We start from the raw sequence: 25,969 nt of genomic DNA, 5'->3' as shown, positions 1-25,969 counted from the left end.
GAAGTCCTTTTTTCTAGCAGAAATCTCCCAAGCCTGGTCTTTACCATGAGGCTTTCTATCAGCCTTTTGGTCTCCTGAGCTCTGACCAGAATCTCCTCTATTTAACAGCCTAAGCTCTATGCATCCAGGTGACATGTCCAAATCTTTTTAAACTCTGCCTACAAGCCATTTTAAAAGCCTCTCAAAAAACATGGTCAGGTATATTCCCAGCAAGGAGCCCACTCTCGGTACCAAATTTTGTCTTAGTTACTTTTTACTGGTTACTGAGACAAAATACCTGATGTCAAAAGATGGGAAAGGTAACATTTATTTTTTATAGTTTTTGGAGGTTTTAGTCTAAACTCAGTTGGCTCCAAGGCAGGCTGGCATGGCGGGGCCGCAGTTTATGGCAGCTGCAAAACAGCAAGGCAGAAACCAGCAAAAAGAGCCAGAAACACCTTCTTCTTGCCATTACATATATTCTGGTTCCACCCCTACGTCGGTGTAGCACTGACACCATCAATCTAAGCACTATACAATGAACCAGTCACAAAAGCACAATGCAAAGGCATGAGGCCTGAGGGTCACAGACATAAACCATGACAGCAATCTGTGACTGTCACATTGTTATGATTTCCTCACTACCAGCAGGGGCTGAGGTGCGGCTCACTAGTAGAGCACTTTCCTCTTCTATCCCCAGCAATTCATGAATGAATGAATGAAGCAATGAAATACCTAGAACATACCTACTAGACAGAATTCAAAAAATGTACCACCGGGTGTGGTATACAGATTTATAACCCCAGCATTCTCAGAGGCTGAGGTGGGAAGGTTCCATGCTCAAGAACCAGTATTCCCAAAAGGAAGCTAAGAGTTTATTGAAATTTAACACAGTCTAGACCAGCCCCATGATACCCAGAAAAGGATCTGTTTGGTTCTCTCAGCATTTGACGCACAGTAGACTTATTTCCTTAACATGACATAAGAAAGCAGCACTTAGACTACGCCCCGGGCTGCATGGTGGAGCCCCAAGTGCTGATCCCTCACTCACCATTGACCAGATGACTAAGTGGCATCTGCTGATGTCTAGACGTTCAAGGAGCTGGTAACCACACACACTGCTTCAAGAACATAGTACTAGAGAGTTAAGGGTTTAGGCCTCAGGTACATCTGAGCTGGGTACAGTGGTACACATCTGGCTTCCCAGCTGGCTACTCCAGAAGCTGAGGCAGGAGGATCACTTGAGCCCAGGAGTTTAGAGCGAGCCTGGCTGACAAAGTGAGACTTTATCTCATAAAGGGCAACAAAAGACAAAGTTGAGTCCTTCTTTGTCAGTGACACTGCTTTCTGTGACCTCAACACAGCACAGCTTTGTTACCCAGAGTCAGTGGGCCTATTGGGTTTTTAGCAGGGTCCATCCTGGAGTCCTAGAATACACTCTCTTTTTTTGGTCTTTTTTCTTTCTATTTGTACCGGGGACCGAACTCACGACTGCCTGCTTGCAAGGCAGGCACTTATGCCGCTGAGCTAAATCCCCAGCCCCTAGAATACACTCTTGATAAGCCCCTGAAAACACTTTGAACACATTGACCTTTTGTGTAATTGCATGCTGCTGTTTTTCCTAGAAAAGGGACTAATAAGAGGTGTCTTGATCTCAGGTGGACAGTCACTCAGGAGGACAGAAGAGGCCAGCCACAAAACAGCTCACAAAAGGCGCTCTGTGAGTACCTTTGGAAATGACAGATTAACTTCCAGCATTTCTCTGGGTTGCTGACCTTTAGGGAACACGCTCCAGAAACCAGGTTACAATAAAGAACTTACTAACCTTTTTAAAAATGTACTTTGTGCCAGGTGTGGTGGTGCATGCTTATAATTCCAGCACCTGTAAAACTTTCTGTGAGTTCCTGGCCAGCCTGGGCTAGTAGTAGATTCAAGGCCAGCCTAAACTACAGGGTTATGTTATAACTTGGGCCCTGGTATAAAATCCAAGGAGGCAAGAGACCGAAAATTTAAGTGGCAAAGGCTTTATTTCCAGGCCTGGCGACCAGTCTCCGGGAGCCAATTTGGAGACTGTGTCCCAGAGACTGAAGGGAGGACTTTAAAAAGAGGCTGGAGGAAAAGGGTGGGGGGAGAAACAAAGAAACCTGCAGAGCCATCAAACTTGTTGACCCGAGTCTGGAAACTGTATTGCTGTCCACTTAGCTCTGACAATCTCGGGAGTTCCTGGTGTTTCTCAAATCACTCCCATCCTACAGACTGACATTATCTCGGAGTGGCACATCTGCAGCAATATTTGGAGAAGAAAGTGGGGAAGTTAATTATCCCAGGACAGCTCGTTTTCGCTAATGGGTGCGAAGAGGTCAAGAGTTACAAGAAGCTGAAACTTAAGTTTTACAAAGATCTGATATCTAACTCATTTGATGCATACAGAACAAAAGGAAAGCACTGATTGGGGTTTGGGCCATAGTATTTCCCGGTAATTTCTTTGAAGCTAAACAGTTCTTAAAATTGGGGCAGGCTCATTTTATGACAGATCATCACCGGGTCGGGAAGAGGTCACCAGAAACCCAAATTCTTTATGGCCTAGATAGAGAGGTGAGGGGAGAGGGAGGCAATAAGGCGCCATACAGAACAGAAAATGGCGGTTATGTGTCAAGGTCAGGGTAAAGGGTTAAACTCATACACAAATCTCTCTGTACACAAACAGGTTACTTTAAACAAGTGTAAATTAATGGGCCATTCTAGTTTTTCTTTAGCTCTTTAGCGGAGAATAGAGGCGCCTAACAGTGATTAACAACCCTTGTTAGCTTGTTTTAGCACAACTTCTGTAGTTTGTAGAGGGCAACAATGGTTAACATATCAATTAGGTGAGATTCTTGCAATTCTTTACAGAGGAGAGTATTGCTCAACATATCAATTAGGTCACTTAACATGTTAGTTAGGGAAAAAGGATAAAAAAACACATTTAGTAAGCCATGTTGCAGGTTTGCTATAATACACATATAACGAAGCTATTTTCTTAGAGTACAACAGGTTAGACCTTGTATGAAAAAATAAAACAAACAAAAAAAAGTGCCTTGCCTGGGCATGATGGTACATACCTATACTCCATCACTCTAGGACTTTCAGGAGGATTACAAATTTGAGCCCAGCCTGGGGATTGGTGATTTAGTAAGACTCTGTCTCAAAGTGAAAAAGGACAGGAAGGGCCAGGCGTGGTGGTGCTCACCTGGAATCCCAGCGCTTGCAAGGCAGAGGCAAGAGAATCACTGCAAATTTGTGGCCAGCCTGGCTACATAGTGAATTCAGGGCCAGTTTGAACTCATAAAAAAAAGCGGGGTGGGAGGGAGGTATATAGCATGGTACAGAGGCCCTGCATTCAGTTTCCAGTACAACAAAAAAAGTCTTAAAAAAAAAAGAAGTCTTGGACTTACACACCCTTTCCTGCAGTTTGACTTCATTGGGACCAGTGAGCGTATCAGCATGGCTGAGCTGCCCTTGCTCTCTTGTTCTGAAAACCAGTTCTCTGTCTCTTTGGAGACAGAGTCTCCAAGGAGATGTGTAACCTGATGAACTAACTCTGTGTTGGGGACAGTCACATAGCTCGTGCTCAGCTGGACAAGGGTCAGCCATTGTGCAGTCCATGGGCTTCCCCCGGTGTGTTAGGAGCAACACTGTCCTACTGAGGTACAGAGCGTGAACTGAAGGGGAGCCCCGCTGCTCTGTGACAGCAGCCCTCCTGGTGCTGTTTTCTCTGCGCATGTGTGTGTCGTGGCCACTCCTCCTCCCTCCCTGATTGCACTGACCTTGTCCTTTCCCTCCGCAGAATCCTCCAGCAGCTACAGAGGGACCAAGCCCATGCCGTGACCCCCAACAAGAGCCAGTTCCGCTCACGCAGCGATGCAGTACAGAGGCTGCTCTCCTACCACGTGTGCCAGGGCTCCATGCCCACCGAGGACGACCTGAGGAAAGGTGAGCACCCTGCACCGACACCAGGTGCCGTGCTGCCCTCAGGAGCAGGCACTGTTTTCATTACATACTTGTGTGGTCCCGGGTCCTGATTGTTAGTCCACAGGCAGGACTGTGGCGTTCTCGTCTCTGTGTTCTGGAACAGGGACCCCACACTCCCTGGTGGTGTACTGACACACAGTGGGCAGTGAAGGAAGCAGGCAGAACAGCACTGGACTCGGTGCTCAGCACCACACTTGAGTTCAGGCCTCACCTTCAGCGGTTTTACCAGCTCTGTTCCCCAAGTAGCTCGTTGAACCACAGAAACATTCCCAGAGGTCCAGGTTAGGCTGGGGCATGGGCTGAACCTCACATGTCTTAATCACTTAATCACTTAATCACTGGTGGCTGGGCCAGGCAGGAAGATGGACTGAGTTCTAGGCTGGGGTTGGGGCCCAGGTCCCTTTCTTTCCTGTCACTTTTTTCTTTCAGACAGAACTCAGTCCCTATGATACAGCAGGAAAGTTTATTTTGGCTCAGCTCCCATCCAAGGCCGGCTGCCTCCAAGGTGGAAGCAGCAGGGCAGAGGGGCATGGAGAGGAGAAACCTGCATGATCATGGTGGCTAGGAAGCAGTGAGCAGCAGAGGGAGATGCCCCTGCCAGGCCACAGCCCTGTGACCACCTCTTCTTCCCAGGCCCAGCTTCCCAACTGCAAGATTCAATCCTTTTCCAAAAGCCCCGGCTCACAAGTGCATGGGACTCCTGGGGGCATCCAAATACAAACCATTACATCAAGAACCTGACAGGGGGCCCAAGGATTTAGCTCAGTAGCTCAGGCGCTTGCCTGCTGAGCACAAGGTTGTGAGTCCAATTCCCACTACCAAAAAAAAAAAAAAAGAAAGAAAAAAGTGACAGGAAAGAAAGGGACCTGGGCCCCAACCCCAGCCTAGAACTCAGTCCATCTTCCTGCCTGGCCCAGCCACCAGCCCTGACTCTCTCAGCGTCCTCCCTCCATTGCCCCTGGTATGACTGCTCCTGGTGGCACCTCTGATTTGAGAGTTCAGTAGAGTCACTGTGAACCTCCCAGAAGGCAGGGGAAGAAGATCCCGCCTAGCATTAAACAGGGCTGTGAAGACCGAGAGATGAGTGAGTCAGAGAATGTGAAGTCCCTGTCCTACAGAAATGTAGGACAGAGCCTCAGACCACACTCCACAAGGTGTCAGGGCCCAGTTTGTGCCAGCCTGGCCAGCTGAGCACAAGGTTGTGAGTCCAATTTCCAGTACCAAAAAAAAAAAAGAAAAAAAAAGTGACAGGAAAGAAAAGGACCGGGGCCCCAACTGTATCTGTACCCTGTGGAGTCACGCACACACAGGGGCTGGTCAGACCAGCAGCGCTCAGCCTACTCACTGTTGGTGGCCTCTTGTAGGGGGTCACTCACAGCATTAGGGTTTCAGTTGCTACCGGACGTGCACACAGCAAGGGAAAGCGACATGAGACAGGACACTTAACCCAGGAGGAGCGCGGGAGCGGTGCATTCCAGTCTTCCGAGCGAGTCCCAGGCCCAGTGGGCGATCCACCCTCACTGACCCTTTTCTCTCTTTTACAGTGGACTATGAGTTTGAAACAATCGCCACTCAGCTCCTAAAAAGGACACAAGCTATGCTTACCAAATACAGATGCCTGCTTCTCGAAGACGCCATGGTACGTGGCACCCTTAACACATTGTCTTTCCAGCCCAGCCCAGCTGTGGGGTCAGGAAGAGGTGAAGGGATTGCATTTGCAGAACATGGTTTAAGAAGCTTAGATATTCCCAGTTGAAGAAAACACACTTAGCCATTCTGAGTGACAGCAGGTGACGTGGGCCGCACCACCTTGTGTGGCTCACACATAGCGGAGCACTCTCCTCATTTCACACCGAAGCGTCACTTTGTTACACTGAAAGGAGCCAGGCCAGAAGCACACATGTGGGATCTGAACAGTTGGTCTCCTAGCAGCTGAGAGCAGAATGGTGGTCCTGAAAGCCAGGAGACAATGACAGGAAGGAACGGGGAGGCTGATCAAGGCAGACTAAGCTGCATTTAGGAATGACAGTGTTATTGCCCCTGGTGTGGTGGTGCACACTTGTGATACCAGCCACTCCCGAGGCTAAGGCAGGATCACAAGTTTGAGCTCAGTCTAGGCAATTTAGCAAGACCCTCTCTCTCTCTCAAAAGGAAACAAACAAACAAATAAAAGAGCTAGGGAAGCCAGGCATGGTGGTATGCAGCTGTAATCTCAGCTCTCGGGAGGCTGAGACAGAAAGGCTCACCTCGAGTTTGAGGCCGGCCTGGGCTACATAGTGAGACACTGTCTCAAAGAAAGGAAAATAAGGAAATACAGTTTAAGATTTGAAGACATATCCCTTAAATCTTAGCATTTGGAAAGCTGGAACAGGAAAATCGTTGCAAGTTCAAGGCCAACCTGGGCTACAAAGTGAGCTCAAGGCCAGCCTGAACTGCATAGTGAAAGTGTCTCAAAAAGACAAAAACAGGGGCCGGGGATTTAGCTCAGTGGCATAAGCGCCTGCCTTGCAAGCACACAGTCATGAGTTCAATCCCCGGTACCAAAAAATAAAATAAAAGACAAAAAAATTGATTCTGTATAGCTGAAGCCTTAATAAAAACACAAACCATTGCAGAATATAAAGTAAAATGTCATCCCAGTGAAAAGACACAGTGATTGGTAAGCAGAGAGGAAGAAGAGAAAGCCACAGAACCGCAGTGCTCACATTGGTTGCAAGCATAAAGCAGGAACCATCTGGCTGTCATGTCTGTCTGGAACATCTCTGCAGCTTCTGGGCAGATGGGGGACTGGGTGAGAGGCACCTGGTGCCTGTGGATGGACAGGGGAAACAGGAAGGTAGACTACTTTTCACCTGCTCTTATTGTAGGGCCTTCAAAGTTCTGTACCAATGCGTAAATTACCTTTTAAAAACACGTCCTGTGTGACTAGGACATAGGAACCAGGACTTACTTCTGATGGTTTCATTGTTCAGAGGCGCGGCCAGTTGCCCACTATAATAAAAGGTACCAGGAATGACTGGCTTCTCTCATTATCAGCGAATCAATCCCTCTGCCGAGATGGTGATGATCGACAGAATGTTCAACCAGGAGGAGAGAGCGTCTCTGTCCCGAGACAAGCGCCTGGCACTTGTAGACCCCGGTAAGACTCCGGCAGGCCCCTACCGTGGCCCGGGGACTGAGGGAACTTCAGGCACAGTGTGAGCTGACCCTTGGGCAGGTCCAGAAAGTGGAACATGAATTTTTGGGAGAAAAATCCCAGAGTTGAGAGCAATGTATGAAGATTCTGAGAACATCTCTGTTCTATGAAGTCCCAAGTGGAATGTTCCGTTTGGTTAAGCAGTTCTTCTTCCCCATTGTAAAATGAAAATTCTCGATCTTTCTGTCTTTGAGAACTAAAGCAAGCCAGAAGGCTTCTTAGAAACAGTTAAGTCTCAGTACATTATTGAACCCCTTGCTATCTGTAAGTCACGGTCAGGAGGAAAACACGAGTAGGACAGTCCCTGACCACAGCCAGAACATCGTAACTCCCTGTTGAAGGACTTGTCTCTCTCCCCCTTAGCTTCCTGCCACTTTCACACATTTTAAGTGTGTCCCATACTCTGTCATTTAAAAACGGTTCAGGGGCTAGGGACATAGCTCAGTGGAAGAGCAGGTGCTTAGGGTGCAAGGTCCTGGATTTAGTCCCCAGCAGCAAAATTAGAGTTCTCTGTTTTTTCCTAGTCTCTAAAATATTGTTTTGAAAAAAAATTTTTTTAATAAAATATCGTTTTGTTTTTGAGTCAGGATTTCACCTGTTGCCCAGGCTAGTCTTGAACTCACGTGCTAAAGTGATCTTCCCACCTCATCTAAAAGTTTTAGATCGACTAACACTATAATAGTTCACAGATGATAAATTCTACCTATGTTTACACTATCTATAAATGTTTTTATTTCTCTAAATTTCCTCCAGTTCTGGCTCCCATTGCATGTATCGCATGTATACAGTTACAATCATAGATCATGTGCTAGGTATGACTTTGAATACTAATATGTTTTCACTTAATGTATCACAAGTTTTGGGAGCTAAGGATGTAGCTCAGTGGTACAGCACCTGCCTGGCAAGTGTGAGGTCCTGAGTTCAATTCCCAGTACCCTAGAACTGCCCTCCAAAAGAACATCACAAGTTTTTAAATTAGTTGCTGTGGTCTTCAAAATGATATTTAATACATTTTAGCTTCATACTTTAGCTAATTCATCCCCTGCTATCGGACTGTCATTTTCTTGTGGCTTTAGTCCCTTCACTGTCTCTAAGACCTAAATATTATGGTGCTGCCTTGCATTTGACGGGCCTCGAGAGCCTACAGACACGAGATATGATCCCCTCCCTGAGCTTAGCAGAAGGTGACACTGTGTGTCTCACAAGCCTCAAGCGCGTGTGCGTGGCCTCGGACCTGTCCTCAGAAAGGCAACAATGATAACAACGCCAAGAGTGCGGGCTAGGTGGAGCCTACTGCCTGACCTAACGCATCTTCCCACCGGACATCAAGCAGCTACCTTTGCAAAGAGATTCTGCTTCCTGCTAGAAGCTCCAGAGCCTACATTACATTGATGGAATTCTCTGTCTCTGTCTCTCCCTCCTTGTTCCTTCCCACCCCTCCCCAACCCAGTGAAACTCCAGGGCTCCACAGCCAATCCCTACTCTAAATTCGTTTTTTTTTTTTTTAAAACAGGGTCTCACTGTGCAGTTCAGCTGGCCTTAACCTCCCTATATAGCCCAATCTGGCCTTGAACTCACAGTGGTCCTCCTGTCTCAGTCTCCCGAAAGCTGGGATTACAGGCGTACACCACTACATCCAGCAGCTTTTTAAAATTCTGAGACAGGGTTTTTTATTAAACTACTGAGTTGCCCAAACTGGGTTTGAACTTTCGATCCTCCTGCCTCAGCCTCACAGAGTGCTGGGGTTCAAGGCCTGTGCCACCATGCCAGGCAAGATGCCCTTTCTTTATGGTGCTTCTGCAGGCTGTGACTGAATGTTGCCCTGGGAAGGTCTGCTGAGTCTCCCTGCCCTCTCTCGCTCGCTAACATTCTTTCTACTCCTGTTTGCAGAGGGATTTCAGGCCGATTTCTGTTGTTCGTTCCAACTGGATAAAGCCGCTCATGAGACACCGTTTGGCAGGAGCGAGCAGCATGGAGGGAAAGCGGCCAGCTCACTCCACCTGGCAGCCAAGGCCCAAAGCAGAGACCGAGCCAAGCCAAACCTGACAGAACCAACGAATCATGACCAGTTTCATCCGGTGCCTAATCACATCGTGGTCTCCGCGGAGGGAAACATCTTGAAGAAGTCGGAGTGTCTCGGCAAAGCGGGCTTGGCACATTACCGGAGCGCCTGTGATGACAAGGGCAGCCGCAGAGACCTCAGGAAGGGCCCTGAGTGCTCCCCCGGGCCCGAGGGCCACCTCAGAACCTTGTCCCGCACGGACCACGGTGCCGAGAGCAAACTGTCCAGCATCCTCGCAGATTCGCACTCGGAGATGACGTGTAACAACTCCTTCCAGGACAAAGCTCTGAGGAACTCCCCAAAGAATGAGGTCCTGCACACAGACATCATGAAGGGATCTGGGGAGCCGCAGGCCGACCTCCAGCTCACCAAGAGTTTAGAAACCACATTTAAGAACATCTTGGAACTCAAAAAGGCCGGGCGGCAGCCCCAGAGTGACCCAGCAGGGAGCAGCTCTGTGGAGCTCGATTTCCCCAGCTTCTCTCCAATGGCTTCCCAGGAAAACTGCCTGGAGAAGTTCATCCCGGACCACAGCGAAGGTGTCGTAGAAACAGACTCCATTTTGGAAGCAGCTGTAAATAGTATCCTAGAGTGTTAATAGCGGCAGCCGCCCTCCCTCCCAGTGCAGACCAGTTAGCTGCTCCCCAGCGGAAGCAGCGGCCGCGGCCTCGTCTCGCCTGCTTTCATCTTTCAGCGCAGGTTTCCTTTCTCTCCCAGCCCGCCCTTGGTTTCAGAGCAATACTCTCGCGGTTACAGGGAGATCCTGGAGGAAAGTGACCCTCGGTAGAAAGCAGTCTGCTAGGCCCACACATTCAAGTATTCTGAAAGCGCGACGGTCCTTTCTGTCTGTCTGTTTGTTTTTTGTGTCTTTATTTTAAAACACTGTCACTCAGTGAGTCCACAGTACACTTGGCCCTGGGAAAATTTTTGACAATCAGAAGTCTTTTGAGAAGAACAGACTTATTAAAGAAAATCAAATAGGACCGATAGAAGCTACTTTTTAAGAGTATCCTACCGTAGCTCCTAATTGCTGTTGGTTTTCTGTTTTGTTTTGTTTTGTTGTTTTTTGTTTTTTGTTTTTGGCCTTGTTTCCATTTTGGGGATTTTAGGTATCGAAGACCACGAGGTTGCTCCCCGATCAGCCCTTGCTGACCCCCAAGCCAGGAGTGCAGACAGGATGAGGTGCTGCTTTTGGGGTGCTTTTGGGGCTCCTGGGCACCTGTGCTGAGTCCATCCAGGGAGAGCTCTCTTTGCAGCTGCAACAGCAGGGCCCAAAGTGAGCCCCAGGCCACAGAAGGACGGAGCTGGGCTAAGTGGCACAGTGTAGAGGGGAGGCCGGAGCAGAGCCATGAGGATGGTAATATGTATATATGTAAAAGCATATATATGTTAACTACTGCGAACAAACAAGAGTTTTGCATTTTGTAATTGGGTAGAGTCAACATACAGTGTATGTTTTGTCCCTTACTGGGTTGTGTTTCCTGACCCTCTGTACCCGCTTCACAGCAAACAGCCAAACATCAGAAGCACTTTCATTAGAAAACTGTGTTGTAATTTTTCAGTTTAAACTTGAAGGGGACTTTGGCCTTGTTGATGCTCCTTGTCGTCGGAGAACAGTAGTCACCCTGGCAGCAATCATTACCAAAACACAGACAAACCAAAGGTAACCAGCCAGCCCATCACTGCACGGAGAGCTGCGACCCGGCTCCCCAGAGCCAAAGGACACACCCAGCCAGCCTCTGTGTTTGGCCGTGTTCATGTCTGTGCACATGACTTCCTGCTTTATTTATTACACTTCTTTTCAGGGAATGTTCCCTACTTTCCTCTCTTGTACACCTGCCCCACGTCGCCCCATCGCTGTGGTGGTTTTGGTCCTGCTACACAGTGGTCCCCCTTCTCCAGGGGCGCAGGGGTCTGCGCTGTTGGGTCACAGCCTGCACACCCTCATCGCCTCTCCGCTGCCTCCCTGGCCAGAGGAGCACCCACTGGTCTCACGCGGATGTGTCCTCAAACGGGGTGCCCCCACTGTCACCGTGTTGGGCCCGCAGTGGGAAGGAAGGTTTCCGATTATCCAGAAACACAGCCGCAGAAGACCTGCGCCCTGCGCCCCCACTCACCGCCACAGAGACGCCTGCCATGGCCAGGCTGCGTGAGAGCGGCGTAGCACACCTTCTCCTGCCCCACCAAGAGGGAAAAGCTGGGCCCGCCAAGGCCTCCACTGCTTCCTTGCTTGTGCCAATGTCCGCGTGGCAGGTCCCTTCCTGCATTATAGCCTGTTAGAGAAGTTGGTATTGCCAGTTGCACCTTTATGTTGGGGCAGCCTTGGTTTAACAGCTACCTGTATGTAACCCCAGGATTTTACTAGTACTCCTTCTAATTCAAATGGTCCCCACCAATCAAATTCTTCTGACTGTGGAACTTTCTACCTGGAAGCCTTCATGTGGGCTGCTAATGAATTGCATTAATTACTGCAAATCAATGAAATTCTTTTGCTTTTTTTTTCGGTACTGGGGATCAAACCCAGAAGCAGTCTACCACTGAGCTCCATCCCCAGCCCTTTTTAACTTTGTCTGTTTTTATAAGACACAGTCTCATTAAATGGCCCAGGTGAGACTCAAAACTTGTGATCCCTCCACCTCAGCCTCCCAAAGTGCTGGGATCACAGGTGTGTGCCACCTCGCTCAGCTTTGGTTTTGTTTTATTCTGTTTGGGTACCGGGAATTGAACTCAGGACCTTGCGCTTGCCAGGCAGGAGCTGTGCTGCTGAGCTGTATCTCCGGCCCCGTTTTGTTTTGTTGAGATGGGGCCTAAGTTGCCCAAGCTGGCCTCAAACTTGCGCTTTGCCCTGCCTCAGTCTCCCTAGAAGCTGAGATTACAGGCATGCACCACCACACCTGGCTCGGTGGAATTCTTAAGAGAGGAGATAAGCCTCGTGTGCATTTGTCACCTCTGCCCTGATTCCCCAATCCTGGCTTCTTTCTCTATGCCATCTTAAAGCATTTTTTTAAGTCCTCCCACTTACCCCACAGACAGAGAGCCTGATTACCAAAATGAAGCATGTAAATCTGTGTCCTTGTATGTAAGCTTACTTTTTGTGGAAGGAAAAAGAGTCTAGATAATGACAAATGAAGATTACAGTTGTATTTTACCCTGTCCTTAGGTTCTGTTCCTGGGGTCCCCGTGTGGTGTGGCGCCCCCTCTGGCAAGGGTGGGAGAGTGCAACCTCTGATAGCCAAGATTCAGTTGTCGGGGTTTGAAAGTTCAGTTTCAGAACGACTTGTATTCAGTAACAAAAATCATTTTCTTCCTTTCTTTCTTTTTCCATTTGTTGTGCAAGTGTGTGAATGTGTTATTACCCATTTGATTTTCTGTGTCCTTAAGTACTGTCTGAAGCTGAGGCAAATTTTAAGCTGGCAATTACGAAAAAGGAGTATTTTCATTGGGAAGAATTCAGTAGACTGTTAGATTAGGGAGGCCTTACAGACTGACTTGACTGCAAGAGGACGTGTCACTCACTGTCAGTGTGGTGGGGGCTTTATTTGCTTAAATACCTTCATTTGTATAGTATGTCTCACTTGAAATTGCTTTGTATACATTTTGTAAAAATATTTATAAAATGTTTTGTAAAAAAAAGTATAACAAATCGCAGTTTATTTTGTTATGTTGGATAAATACTGTTAAAAAGAAACCAGTCAGTAACTATATTGTTAATCCATGGTTAGGAAATGTTTAGTTGGAGATTACAAAATGAAACAACCATTGCAATACAGCCAAAGATTTGGGAAAATGTGCAACTGTGATTGTCTTGATTTTGCAAACAGGAAAAAGGGAAGATAAAGGTTCAGTGGGAGTTCTGGTTAAATATGTTTACTATGACCAAAAAGGTAGCTTTCCCAGTGAAGGGACAGGATTTTAACGGATTGGCCTTTCTAAACACATCAATTAAATGAAGTTGGTGGTGCAGAAATTTGGTCTTGACTGGCCTCCATCCTTATTCCTATCCCGTGATCCTTTGCTAAGGAAGGAGAGGGGAGGATCATTGGAAAAGGTCATTTATTTCTGTAAGGACGAAGATAAAGCTAAAGGATAAGTAAAACCATTCTACATAAAGGCGTAGTGCCGATATAATATGTTCCCCTGGGGATTCACATTTGATGCAATTCAATGGAGAGAACTTTCTCTCCCCATTTCTTTAAAATCAGCCTCTTGCTATTTTCTTGCATCAGTACTTTGCTCAAGATTCAAAATCCCAACCAGGTGTGATGGCACATACCTCTAGTCCCAGCACTCTGGAGGCTGAGGCAAGAGGACAGCCTCATATTCAAGGCCGCCAGCCTGGGCTCATCGTGAGTTCAAGGCCAGCCTGAACTACACAGCAAGATCGTCTCAAACCAAAAAAAATTCAAAATCCCAGAGAAGTCTTATGTTTACCACCACTGGGAGGTCAGAAGTATTAAACAGATCTTAGAGGGGTGGGGACATAACTCAGCAGCACAGCACCTGCCTGGAAAACATGAGGTCCTGAGTTTGATTCCCAGTACAAAAAAAAAAAAAAAAAAAAAAAAAAAAAAAAAACCCTTACAGAGACTTAAATGCTGGACTAGGTGCAATTGTGAGCACCTATAATTCCAACAGTCTGGAAGCTGAGGCAGGATTGCAATTTCCAGGCCAAGTTGGTCAGTTTAGCAAAACCCTGTCTCACAATAAAATTTAAAGAAGCCATGTATGTAACTCAGTGGTAGAGTGCTTCAAAGACCAGTTCTCAGGAGAGGTGGGATACTTTAGGAGGTGGGAGATGGGAATGGAGGTTGGCAGGCCTTAAACATGAAAACTGTCCATCTATGAAGCCCTACATCACTGCACATGTAGCTGTCCATGATAGTCCAACGATTCTCTAGTGCTGGACATGTCCAAAATGAGAACAGAAAGCCAGGTCTGGTGGTACACGCCTGTAATCCCTGCACTGGGAGGCTGAGGCAAAAGGATCACTGAGTTCCAGGCCAGCCTGGCTACATAGTGACTTCAAGGCCAGTTTGAACTATATAAAATAAACAGACCAAACAGTAGGTTTTTAAGGTTCTAGATAGGCAAGCCACATTCTCATTTTAGGGGGAAAGAACGTCTACATGTCATGTCAGTGCTCAGTAAATGCAAATTTAGTAAGTGTACAAGTTCTTGGTTGAAAGGACTCCATTCTTTCCGGGTGTCTGCTGCTGCGCCAGCGTCGGGAGGAGAGTTAGTGGTCTCCTGGCGCCATCTGCTGGCCGGGAAAAGACCATTTCCTGCATCTTCACATCCGAAGTCCCATTCCGCTGGGAATGCTTAAAGATCCTGAAATTCTTTTATTTCCAGGAAGGGAAAGCTACAAAGTACTGATTTCTTTTTGCCCTCGTTTACTTTTGAATGGCTCTTGCATTTTTGTGAACCTTCACTTTTGCTTCTTGCTAAAGTAATGCACATGGTAGAGCGTGGAATGAGTGAGAATGAGCCTCTGGTCCCTCACCAAGACTCTGAATGTCATTCCTTTTCACTTTTATCAGGTTTTAAGCAGCCAATGTGTACACTGCCTTTCGGGGTGGTGGACAGTTAACACAGCACAGTGACGCCCTGCATCGCCAGATCTACTTAAGCCCTGCAGGCCCTCCCCGTAACAGGTGCTGCAGAAGATACAGAGGATGCATGTATGTTAAACTCCCGTCCTCAAAGAGTTTTCAGCAAAGAGTGTGGTGGCACACATCTGTAATCAGCACTCAGGAAGCCGAGGCAGGACACTGCTACAAGTTCAAGGACCACTCTTGGCTCAAAATGAGTTCAAGTCCAGCCTGAACTATGTATTAAGACCCTGTCTCAGAAGAAAAAAAAAAGTCAACATTCATCCCAGTTAGGGAAATGCAAGCCTAAGGATTAAGACAAAGTACAGGGAAAAAAAAAAGACAAAGTACAGGAGTGCTTTTAGGTGCTGCAAAAATAATGTCATTGCCTGAGACCTTTAGGATAAGTAAACATACTGTACTAGACACAGCAATGCTAATCCATGATTGTCTCAGGAGGGGTGGAGGTGCTACTGCCATCTAAGGAGTGACAGAACCCAGGGATGCTACAAAATAGCCTTACAGGCCTCCTCCCCCATGAATAAAGAATTGTTCTGCTGCAGATATCAAACGTGCCAACAATGAGAAACTGGAAGTAGACGAGATTGGTGAAGATTCAGGTAGGACCAAAAAACAGGAACACATCCAAGCTCCGCCCACCCGATCTGAGGCTGGATTGAACACAGGCCTTCCAGGAGACATCGATCACTGAACCACATCTCCAGCCCGATTCTTTTTGTTATTCGTTTTCTTTTTTCATTGATGCTCAGTCTCACTATGTTGCCCAGGATGGTCTGAACACCCTGACTCAAGCAACCCTTTCCCCCAGCCTCCCCAGCAGCTGGGACTAAGACAGGGCACCGGCACCTGCCTGGTAGCATTTTCTTATGCCCTAAGAGAACCATTCAGAGAAAGGAAAGACATTACTCAAAACCCTTGGTAGTCAAAGTGTAGTCCAGCTGGGGTACGGTGGTACACCCCTGTAATCCCAGCACTTGGTGGCTGAAGCAGGAGGATCACTTTGAGCTCAAGGCCAGCCTGGGCTACATAGTGAGTTCAAGGCCAGTTTGAACAATACAGCAAGACTGTCTACTAATGAGAACAAAATAAATAATAATTTTTATTAAAAAAAATAAACAGCCAGGCAAGGTGGTGCACATCTGTAGTTCTAGCATTCGGGAGGCTGTCAGGAGAATCACCATCAGTTCCAAGTCAGCCTGGGCTATACAGTTGAGTTCAAGGTCAGCCTAGACTACATAGTAAGACCCTGACTCAAAAAAAAAAAAAAAAAAAAGCGGGGCTGGGGATTTAGCTCAGCGGCATAGCACCTGCCTTGCAAGCAGGCGGTCGTGAGTTTGATCCCTGGTACCGATAAAAAGGAAAATAAATTAATTAATTAACTGTTGGCATTGAACATGTGGTTTTCCTCTTATCTCAGCCTCCTGTGTACCGGGGTTGCAAGAGAATAAAACTGGCTTTGTTTTTCGTTTGTTTTTGTTTTTTATAGGGCTGGCGATATAGCTCAGTGTAAGTGTGCTCCTATAAAAGGCAAACTTTAAAAATCTGCATTTAATTTTAAAGGGATCCTTAGGTGACCCCTATATGTATGAATGCTCAGGTTTCCAAAAGATGACAGGATTTTTTTTTTTTTTTTTTTTTTTTTTTGAGACGGGGTCTCGCTATGCAGTTCGGGCTGGCCTTGAGCTTACTTTCTAGCCCAGGCTGGTCTCGAACTCGCAAGGATCCTCCTGCCTCAGCCTCCTGAGTGCTGAGATTACAGGCATGAGCCACCACACCCTGCTCAGATGACAGGATTTAAGGTGCTGCTCAGGACATCACCTAGGATAGCTGAGAGCATACAGCAGGCACTGAGCGCCACACAAGGGAAGCTCTGAAATGTGCCACGCGTTTCTAGTTCCCGGCAGCAGTGACGGTGAGCAGCATCGTGTTGACTGCTGATTATGCTCAACGCTTAATGGAATTTCATCTGGTCCTCAGAAAGCTACCACTTTACTCATAAGTAAGGAAATGAGGTAGAGGGAGTAAATAACGCTCACAGACCCAGCGAGGGAAAGAAGCCAGCAGAATCAGGCTACCTTTTGTGTGTGCATGTCACTTAGAATTGACACATGGGCCTTCGCATTGGGCTGTATAACCGCTTCCTTTTTATTTTGGGACAGGGTCTCATTAACTTGCCAAGTTGCCCAGACTGGACGGAAACTTCATCAATCCTCCTGCCTCCCAGCTTCCCAGAAAGCTGGGATCACAGGCATATGGCACTTGAACCCACTCGGAGCTACTTTATCTACGCGGTCTGCGAACACCTCCACCATATGTAGGTGCCAAAGCCAAGGTCCCGCACCGCCCTGCCCAGCGAAAACCCCGTCGCAGGTTGCCAGACTCTGCAGAGCCGCGCAACATAGAGGCGTAAGCACCGCGGAGGGGCTGGTGCATTGTGGGAAACGTTTTATTCCCAGCCAAGGTTCCCCCAAAGGTTCGAGAATGTAGTTTAAATGAAAAGAACGGGATTTTGAAAATAGCATGGGCAATAAAAGACAAGGAAGGGGTGCGAAAGAAACTTTGCGCCATTTTTGGTATGAATCACATGATAAGCAAAGCCTCTTAGAGACTCACAGTTCCTAAATGGGCGTTGGCTGTCGGAGTCCTCCAGCGTGAGCTAGAGTAGCCCTCTCGATGATCAAGTAAACACAGAGCGGATCCTCTCTTCCCTGGCGGGTCGTTGTGCGCATGAGCAGTAGCCACTACGCCGGAAACATGGCGGAGGATGAGTGAGTTTGGATAGTTAGGGACTGTGGGATGGGACTTTAAATATCCTATGCCATCCTTGGTAATTAATGGTTTGGTGATAGGAAAGGAGGTTATAGAAAGATAAAAAGGACATGCCTCAAGTTACACTATGGTCGCGATAGGGAGTGAGGTACTCTAGGGATGGGGCGAAAGGAGAGGGCCTCAGTCAAATTCGGGCTGCCTGGAGAGGGCGGCGGATAAGGGAACTGAGGTCCGGAGGGTAGGTTTGTCACAGAGTGCCGGGAGAGTACCAGAGGTGACTTCATGCAGCTTAACTTTCAGTATTCATTCGGGGCTAGTACCAACGCTAAAGTTTTACTAGATCTTAGAGCTGCTGGTGTATGGAAAATCATGGCTATAACAACCGTGGACTTAGGCGAACTCAGACCGAGGGTTCATAGCCTCGTTTTTTAAACAGTGCCGCTTTGTAAATCAAGCTGGCCAAGAACTCAATCCCAGCCTCCTGAGTGCTGGGATTACAGGCTTGTGTCACCGCGCCCGGCTCGGTGGCTTTTTAAAATTTTGAGAATGAGTAAATATTAAAGGTCTTTGTTGAAGACCCGACCCAGGAACGTGAAGACAATGTTCTCCGAAGACTACAATGCTGAATTGTTTTGGAAATGGAGCGAATTTTTCCTAAATCTTAACTGCTGATCTCGATTTTCTGTTTCAGGCAAAGGAAAAAGATCCCCTTGGTTCCAGAAAATCTCCTGAAAAAGAGAAAGGCTTATCAAGCCCTCAAAGCCACCCAGGCAAAGCAGGCACTTTTGGCAAAGAAGGAGGTAATGCTGGAGGTTCTAGAAGAATGTGTTAGAATTCATTTTGGGTGAATTTTATCCAGTAAGTTGTTTATATGTTAAAAATTTCTCCCAGTAATTATTTTTTGTTATTTTTTATTATTTTTTGTTCATGTATTTTAAGAGACAGAGGCTGAGTCTGGAGTTTATGCTGGCTTTGAATTCACTGTGTAACCCAGGCTGGTCTCACATTTGTGGCAGTCCTCCTGCCTCGGCATTCAGACTGCTGACATTACAGGCATGCACCACCATACCTGGCCCAAGCTTTCTTATTCTTTCCTTGATTTCTCACTTTTCCCTTATATATTAGTAGAATATGCTTGTTTGCTCCCCTTTGCAAGACATAGACTTATGCTCTATCTTTAGTGACTCAAAAATTACTACTGTGGAAATCAATGAGTATAAACAGAGGAGCCTGGTGATGCATGCTTGTAATGGCAGCCACTTAAGGAGACCCTGTCTCAGTGGGGATGTAGCTCAGTGCAGAGGCCCTGGGTTTAACCTCCAGTACTGTAAAAGAAAAAAGATGAGTCCAGACACAGAGTACTGATGCTGGCCTGTTTTCTCTACCAAAGAGGAAGGTAAAAGAGATCAGATTTAAGCGACTGGAATCTTTCCTTCGTGATTCCTGGCGACAGCGGCGTGACATGGTGCGCGTGAAACGACTAGAAGTGAAACCTCGCGCTTTGGAAGCACCTGATAAACACTCCTTGGCCTTTGTTGTCCGCCTCCAAAGGTACAGTGCCTGTGTCTTTTCTGATTCCCTGCAGCTGGGTGAACGGTTGTTTCAGCTTAGGCCTTTCCTGGGGAGATCAAGACATAGCAAGGCCTAAGCCACTGCACAAGTTGTGCTAGGGGTTCAGAGTTGAGCACTACGGTTTCCCTCTGCAGACTGAGGGAAATGAACCTTGGACAGAAAGGGGTTCAGCAGGCCCAGCTTCTTGGGTGGGGGCAGGAATCAAACTCAGGGCCTCACACTTGCCAGGCAGGTGCTGTACCTCTGAATCACCACCACCCCCCACCCCCTTTTCCCAGAAAGCTTTTTTTTTTTTTTTTTTTTTTGTCTTTTTCATTTTTATCGGTACCAGGGATTGCAAGGCAGGCGCTTATGCCGCTGAGCTAAATCCCCAGCCCCCCAGAAAGCTTTTTTAAAAAATTTATTTATTCCAGAAAGATTTCTAAGCAAGATCTTGAAGTAAATCAAGGCATCTTTCTAGGAACTAAAACAAGGCTGAATGAATGGGTGGTGCGTATTCAGTACAAGAAGAAATTTCCATGTTTAGTGGCATTTTGCTGACGTGTCCTCCTCTCTCATGCAGCTGTGTGACTCTTGCTGTGAAACTTGTGAATTTTAAATACTTACAAGTTCTGTCTTCAGCCCTCCTACCACTGCCCATAATGTCTTTCCTGGAGTTTCCTAACTAGATTTTCTGTGTCTGGTTCACAGCCTTGAGATTTTATCTGTAGACTGCATTCAGGGATTATCAGAAGGAAAAACTGATGGTTTTTCTTGTTTACAGTCTTTAGTAGCTTTCACTGCCAGCAAGTCCAGCTTCCTTGGCTAGAAATACATCATGCTATGTCACGGCCCACAAGTTCAGGGACTTTCTGTTCCCGTTGTATCTTGGGCGTTGCTCCACATCAGAGAAGACAGTACATTAACAAACTGCCTTGGGCTGGGGATTTAGCTCAGGGGCATAAGCGCCTGCCTTGCAAGCAGGCAGTCGTGAGTTTGATCCCTGGTACCGATAAAAACAAACAAAAACTCTACTGCCTCTCTTCAAAAATGCTTCGTTGGGCCCGGGGTTTAGCTCAGCGGCATAAGTGCCTCCCTAGCAAGTACAAGGTTGTGAGTTCAATCCCCGGTACCGGAAAAACAAAACAAAATGCTGCGTCTTTCCCTATACTCCTAGTGGAACAGTACCCATTTCTGAATGCTTGCTGGATTGCCATAAACCGGAGCGGGCCTGACTTCTCTTTGTGTGTATGTGTTTCAGTATCAACGGGGTGAGTTTACTAGTACAGAATACCATTGCAAGACTTCGCCTGAAGAAGTTGTTCAGTGGTGTCTTTGTTAAAGTCAACCCCAAAACCCTCAAAATGCTGCGGATAGTGGAGCCTTATGTGACCTGGGGGTGAGTGTTTCCACATGTGTTCACGGCGCTCGGCATTCTCCCAGGCTTGTGTACTCTGTTGGATCTGTGACCATATTGCCCAGAAATCAGGAACTTTAGGACACGGAGCTGATAGGAGCAGGATCAGAGATGCTGACTCAGACTGAACAGTATTGTGGCAAGGCTTGTTCAGTTGACAGCTTGGGGTCTTGAGGCTGTGCTTATTGTATAACAGTAATTAGTACTCCTCATGCATTAAAGCCCAGTGTTGGCTTGGGTTTTTTTTTTTTTTTTTAAACCAGTACCAGGGATCAAACTCACGACCACGCACTTGCAAGGCAGGTGCTTATGCTGCTGAGCTAAATCCCCAGCCCCAGGCGTGGGTGTAATGCACAGCTTTTGTACTTGAGTAGACTGGAAGCCAAGATACGGTTTGCTAGTACTGTGCTGTCAGAGCAAGTACAAGGTGTGGTTTTTGTTCTAGCTGAGAAGTAAACTGTTTCACCTTGCGTAGCCAGGGCCACTGTGTTTTAATCCCCCTCAGGTACATATGTATCTACAGCTGAAAAGTACAGGACACTCCGGGGAGAGGGATGGGGTGGGGAGGAGAATTCTCCTGCCTCTTCTCAGCCAGGCCACAGCCTTGTGTGGCCAGTGGCAGTGTGCCAGGCACTAGCTAAGGCTGTGCTTGCTTCTGCTTCACATAGATTTCCAAATCTGAAGTCTGTCCGGGAACTCATTTTGAAACGTGGACAGGCCAAGGTCAAGAATAAGACCTTCCCTCTGACAGACAACACTGTGATCGAGGAACACCTGGGTGAGTGCCACATGGAAGGGTCAGATGGGCCCAGAAAGCAAGGGTTTTTGGTGGCACTGGTGTGGGAATCAGGGTGGGTCCTTATTGGGTCGCCGAGAGCTTCTCAGTGTAAGCTGCATAGACAGGGAACAAAGGAATTTGCCTTTATGACTCTTAGGAAAATTTGGTGTCATTTGCCTGGAAGACCTCATTCACGAAATCGCCTTTCCTGGGGTGCATTTCATGGAGATCTCTCAGTTCCTGCGCCCTTTCCACCTGTCTGTGGCCCGGCACGCTACCAAGAACAGGGTGGGCTTCCTCAAGGAGATGGGCTCACCTGGCTATCGGGGTGAACGCATCAACCAGCTCATCCGCCAGCTGAACTAGTTCCAGGTGAGCCAGCGCTGAACAGTGTCCTTGTCCAACCTTTGATGGACCACACTCTGTCTCCTGGAAGTTCTTTTTGTGGGCTGAGGCAGTTGGTGGTATAGTACTTGCCCAGCATAGGAAAGACCTTGGATTTGGGCCTTTCCAGTAGGGAGGGGGAGAAGGTTTTTAACATATTTACTAGTAGATGAGAGTAGATGTAAGGTTGGGAGGAAAGCAGCGTGTATTTACCAGTTAGATGAACTCCAGACTGAAGTGACAGGCCAGGGGTGGTGGTGTGCAGTGGTAGAGCGGGCGTCTAACACGCCCAAGGTGGGTTCAGTTCCCAGCAGGTTACAGGCTAGAAACACTTCTGTATCGCTGTGGTCATTTAGCTGGAAACAGGCAAGGAAGAATGGAAGTTAAAAGAATTTTAGGACCTAAGTCACCTATGTACTTTGCTGAGAAACTTAACTTTGAAACTGGTTTTTATTGCTGCTGTTGTTTCTCTTGGGCAGCAGATTGTGTTGCGTTTACATTGACACCTGTTTGGTTTATTCCCCTCAGAATATCAAAGCAGTGCCTTGGAAGCATGTGTTTGTTTCTGGAACTGTTACCCAGTGTCTTCAGAGAAGATGATTTTCTGCCTTCAGAGCCTGGAAGAAGTCAGGGAACCGACAGGTGCAGTGGCAGGCACCTCTCCTCACTGCCCAGTTTCAAGAAAAAGTTCCGTTGTTTTCCAGATTGTCCCCAGCTGCCGCTGAAATCAACACATCAACGGATGAAGAAGTCCTGTTTTGTTGCATCTTCTGTCACGGAGTTGGGTGCTGGTGAATGGATAACCTTAGCGGCTCCCTATGACCTGTAGCGGTGGACCCAGCCTGGAGGCCTGCTTGAGTCTGGAGCCCTAGGACCTTCTTTTGAAAAGACTTGAAATACAGTTACAACGATGAAAACAAGTGTTGTCTCTGTTATGAGTTCATGTTCTAGCTTTCAGTGACAGCTCTGTGAAGTCTCAGACTTGGCTGGCTAAGGTGGCTTTTTTTTTTGGTTCTGGGAATCAAAGCTCACAATCTCAACACTTGCCAGGCAGGCGCTTTTGCTGCTTAAATTCCTGGCCCTAAGGTAGCATTTTTATTCTGGCTTGGAACTGACTCAGCTTCTTTTCTCTAGCTCAGAATTTGGAAAAGGCCTTTTTTTCCTAGAAGATAGGTACTCGCTAAGCTTGGTGGGAATTTCAGGATGTCCTGGAGTCCTCTCTTTCAGGACTTGTGCATCTTGCATAAAGAAATCCTGTTCCGGGGCTGGGGATTTACCTCAGTGGCATAAGTGCCTGCCTTGCAAGTATGCGGTCATGAATTCGATCCCTGGTACCGAAAAAGACAAAAAAAAAAAAAAAAAAAAAAAAAAATCCTGGTATTTGTCACCCAGTCCCTGAGCTAGCTGGTTGCCTGGTTCATGCCCTCTAGAAGACCAAAGCTTCCCTAGCCAATTGGGTGTTTCTGCTTAACACGTAGTGTTGCCGCTTGCACCATCTGTAACTGAGAAATGCTCTCCTTTTTTTTTTGAGCTTCAGGATGTAATTTCCAGATTTCCCTGACAACTGTCTCCTTAAAACCCAGGTCAGGAAAAGGCCATTTTCTTGGTTTGGCATGGATAAAATTAGGTTTTTAGACTGTGAACAGATTTTTTACTTGCATATTCTAGACTCAGAGTATCAGCTTTGTCCTGGTAACGATGCGAGTAGACCAGCAACAGTGGTTCTGGGAATGTCTCAGAAGCCCTTGCTGGCACACAGTTGCTGCTCAGTTTTCATTCCATAGCTTTTTTTTTTTTTTTTTCTTTTTCCTTTTTATCGGTACCGGGGATCAAACTCACGACTGCCTGTTTTTTTTGTTGTTTTTTTCATTTTTATCGGTACCAGGGATCGAACTCATGACTGCCTGCTTGTAAGGCAGGCGCTTATGCCACTGAGCTAAACCTCCAGCCCCCATTCCATGGCTCTTTGAAGACATTCTGGGGCCAGATTTTATCATCAAACCTTCCTTTCACTGCCTGTCTGGGAAATGGCTGCCCAAAGTGAAAATGTTACCTGGGTCCCAGTGTGACTCAAGGGTGCGATGCTGGGTTGGCCTCCCAGCATCTTCTGCTGTTCCATCACTCACAATCAGCAGTTGGTGAGGAGGCGCCAGGACAGGCCCGGGTGACTGCACACTTACGCAGCCTTTACGCTCCCCCATCTTTCTCAGCGGCCTCACTGCAGTGTTGGGTCTGCACCCAAGTGAGAGGAGTGACCCTACCCTACCGGCTGCCAGGTTACGGAACTCCTTACTAGGCAGGTTGGTTCCATACTTAACCTGCCAGGAATAGATGTTTGAGATTTTACCTTTATTATGCAGTCATAGCTCTAAAAGGATGTATCAGCCAGGCCTGTGGTGGTGCACACCTGCAATCCCAGCACTGGGGTGAAGGAGACAGGATTGCCATGAGTTCAAAGCCAGCCTGAGCTACATAGCAAGACCGTCTCAAAAACAATAAATTGTTGAACAGTCTAGGTATGGAAGCTGGGTTTATAACTGGGCTGTTTTAATAAGAGGAGACTGGGAATGCAGCTCAGTATACAGCACTTGCCTAGCACTTGCAAGGGCCCTGGGTTCCCTCTCTAGCTCACACCTGTAATCCCAGCAAGTGGGAGGCTGAGGCAGGGAGATCATGCTGAGTTTGAGACCAGCCTGGGCTACACAAAGTGAGCTCAAGGCCAGCCTGAACTGCGTAGTGAGACCCTGTCTCAAAAACAAAAAAAAACCCTGTTTCTACTCTTGGCTGTAAAGAGCCAGTATCTTCTAGCTTGTCCACTAGACGGGCTTTAGTGGTTAAAAAGGCCATTAAAGCCAGGTGTCATGGCCTAGGCCTATAATCCCAGCTGAGGCAGAATTAATTGTTGCGTTTGAGGTTAGGTGTTCTACTTAGTAAAATCACCACGCCCTGCACAAAGTTAAAATAATAGTTCTCAACTTAAAATTTTATATAAATGTAAAAGGTCATCAAAACGCACTTCTAAAATGCTTGTGATCAGACCACACTGCTAAGGCAGCCCTCACCCAGGGTCTGTCAGGGAGGTAGTTTTGGGTGCAGTGAACACCGAGGCTCAGCCTTCACAAGGCGGTCACGGTGCTTTTTCTTTGCTGTGATGTTACTATTGAACCTTTTCCCTTTCAACGCGTCTAGGAAAAGCCACCGAGATCCCAAGTTCCCTTTGTCACCAGCACCGAACAGGCTGGCCTGGTGTCCAGCTTGGCTGGCTGACGTTCCGCGTTACTAACCAACCCTAAAGTGCGATGCTGAGTCGCATGTTTTCTTGGGCGCCAGGGCCAGGGCTTCCACCGGCCCGCCAAGGGCTCTGCCGCTGAACTGTAGCCCAGCTTCCCTCTGGGTAGTAATTCTGACAGAGAAAACTGACGCCAGGCAGATGCTGAAGCTGGAAGCTCTTTCCGGTAGCTGATACCGTTGGAGCAGGGTTTTATTTTTAACTGAGAATCTTATCTAGTCCAGAGTCCGAGCAGCGGGCCGCCCCGGGGAGATTCCAGTCCGGTTGCGTCTGGCCAGGACAAACCCATAAAAGATAGTGTGGCCGGTTAGCAGAGTCCCAAGTCCGTGCGGGGCACTGTCGCTCAGGATCTGGGCCCCCCCGGGACCAGGTCTCAGGAGCCCGATGGCGGCGGGGCGGTGGCCTCCCAGGGCTTTGGCCTCCGCGGGAGCCGGGATGCCGTGGGGTCGCCGTTGGTTGCCGTGATGTGGCGCTTCTCTAGACCCGGGAGTTCCTGGCCACTCTGCATCAGCTGTAGAAGCTGCGCCAGGGTCACTGAGGCCGGGGGAGACTCGGCGGGGGAAAGCGATCCGACGGCCGGGATGGGGCTGCGGGGTGGGTCCATGGCTGCACTACCCACCCGGAACACAAGAGCATGTACTTCCGGAGCCGCGGAGCCTGCCGGAAGCGCGAGGAGCAAGCACTTCCGGGGGCGTGGGGCCTCTCGGGAGCGCCGCCAACACCCACTTCCGAAGACCCATGTGGCACCGCGGTCGTGGAATGCCGAGGAAGTGCGCGGTTCCGAGCTATCTGCACTGCGGACTGCGCTAGGACGCCGCCCAGCTCGGCGAGGATACGCACCATACCCCATGACAGCGCAAGCACTCACGCCATCAGGGAAATCTTCTTTAGAAGAGAAAGGGCCAAAACCGGACGTGGGGG

At 47.8% G+C, this 25,969-nt stretch overlaps 3 protein-coding genes and 1 long non-coding RNA gene across 6 annotated transcripts in view; 2 read left to right on the top strand and 2 right to left on the bottom strand.

Annotated features, from left to right (window-relative positions):
• Nucleotides 1-3,806, bottom strand: part of LOC134473684 (uncharacterized) — a 35,220-nt gene extending 31,414 nt beyond the window's left edge. The window contains exon 1 of the long non-coding RNA XR_010044065.1: nt 1,031-3,806. This is a non-coding gene — a long non-coding RNA (uncharacterized LOC134473684). The remainder of the gene's footprint in view (nt 1-1,030) is intronic.
• Bicral (BICRA like chromatin remodeling complex associated protein) overlaps nt 1-13,037 on the top strand; it is an 83,101-nt gene extending 70,064 nt beyond the window's left edge. For all 3 annotated transcript variants that reach the window (XM_063238847.1, XM_063238846.1, XM_063238845.1), the window contains exons 8-12: nt 1,638-1,699; nt 3,806-3,951; nt 5,535-5,629; nt 7,027-7,129; nt 9,077-13,037. In XM_063238847.1, coding sequence (XP_063094917.1) covers nt 1,638-1,699; nt 3,806-3,951; nt 5,535-5,629; nt 7,027-7,129; nt 9,077-9,846 — 1,176 coding nt within the window. In that variant the 3' untranslated portion in view covers nt 9,847-13,037. The remainder of the gene's footprint in view (nt 1-1,637; nt 1,700-3,805; nt 3,952-5,534; nt 5,630-7,026; nt 7,130-9,076) is intronic.
• A 4,467-nt stretch (nt 13,038-17,504) lies between these two features.
• On the top strand, nt 17,505-22,679 carry Rpl7l1 (ribosomal protein L7 like 1). Its single transcript, XM_063238848.1, has 7 exons — nt 17,505-17,628; nt 18,321-18,429; nt 19,020-19,180; nt 20,442-20,579; nt 21,266-21,375; nt 21,533-21,747; nt 22,288-22,679. Exons 1-6 carry the CDS (start codon nt 17,588-17,590, stop codon nt 21,739-21,741), a joined length of 768 nt encoding a protein of 255 aa, XP_063094918.1. The 5' UTR covers nt 17,505-17,587; the 3' UTR covers nt 21,742-21,747; nt 22,288-22,679.
• A 2,514-nt stretch (nt 22,680-25,193) lies between these two features.
• CUNH6orf226 (chromosome unknown C6orf226 homolog) lies at nt 25,194-25,969 on the bottom strand. The gene has a single exon (XM_063238849.1). The coding sequence runs from the start codon at nt 25,896-25,898 to the stop codon at nt 25,422-25,424; it is 477 nt and encodes a 158-aa protein (XP_063094919.1). The 5' UTR covers nt 25,899-25,969; the 3' UTR covers nt 25,194-25,421.

The sequence above is a fragment of the Cavia porcellus genome, unplaced genomic scaffold, assembly GCF_034190915.1.
Source record: "Cavia porcellus strain 051 isolate PalLab524CR breed Dunkin Hartley unplaced genomic scaffold, mCavPor4.1 scaffold_28, whole genome shotgun sequence".
In the NCBI taxonomy this organism is placed as follows: domain Eukaryota; kingdom Metazoa; phylum Chordata; class Mammalia; order Rodentia; family Caviidae; genus Cavia; species Cavia porcellus.
The sequence above is the reverse complement of the archived record's forward strand: the minus strand, read 5'-3'. Positions and strand labels throughout refer to the sequence as shown.

Excerpts from the sequence above, each read along its gene's own strand:
- Rpl7l1 (XM_063238848.1), top strand. The coding sequence starts at position 17,588 with ATGAGCAGTAGCCACTACGCCGGAAACATGGCGGAGGATGA. Across the intron at positions 19,181-20,441 it reads TTTGTTGTCCGCCTCCAAAG|TATCAACGGGGTGAGTTTAC; the intron begins GTACAGTGCCTG and ends TATGTGTTTCAG. Across the intron at positions 21,376-21,532 it reads TGTGATCGAGGAACACCTGG|GAAAATTTGGTGTCATTTGC; the intron begins GTGAGTGCCACA and ends TATGACTCTTAG.
- CUNH6orf226 (XM_063238849.1), bottom strand. The coding sequence starts at position 25,898 with ATGGGGTATGGTGCGTATCCTCGCCGAGCTGGGCGGCGTCCTAGCGCA.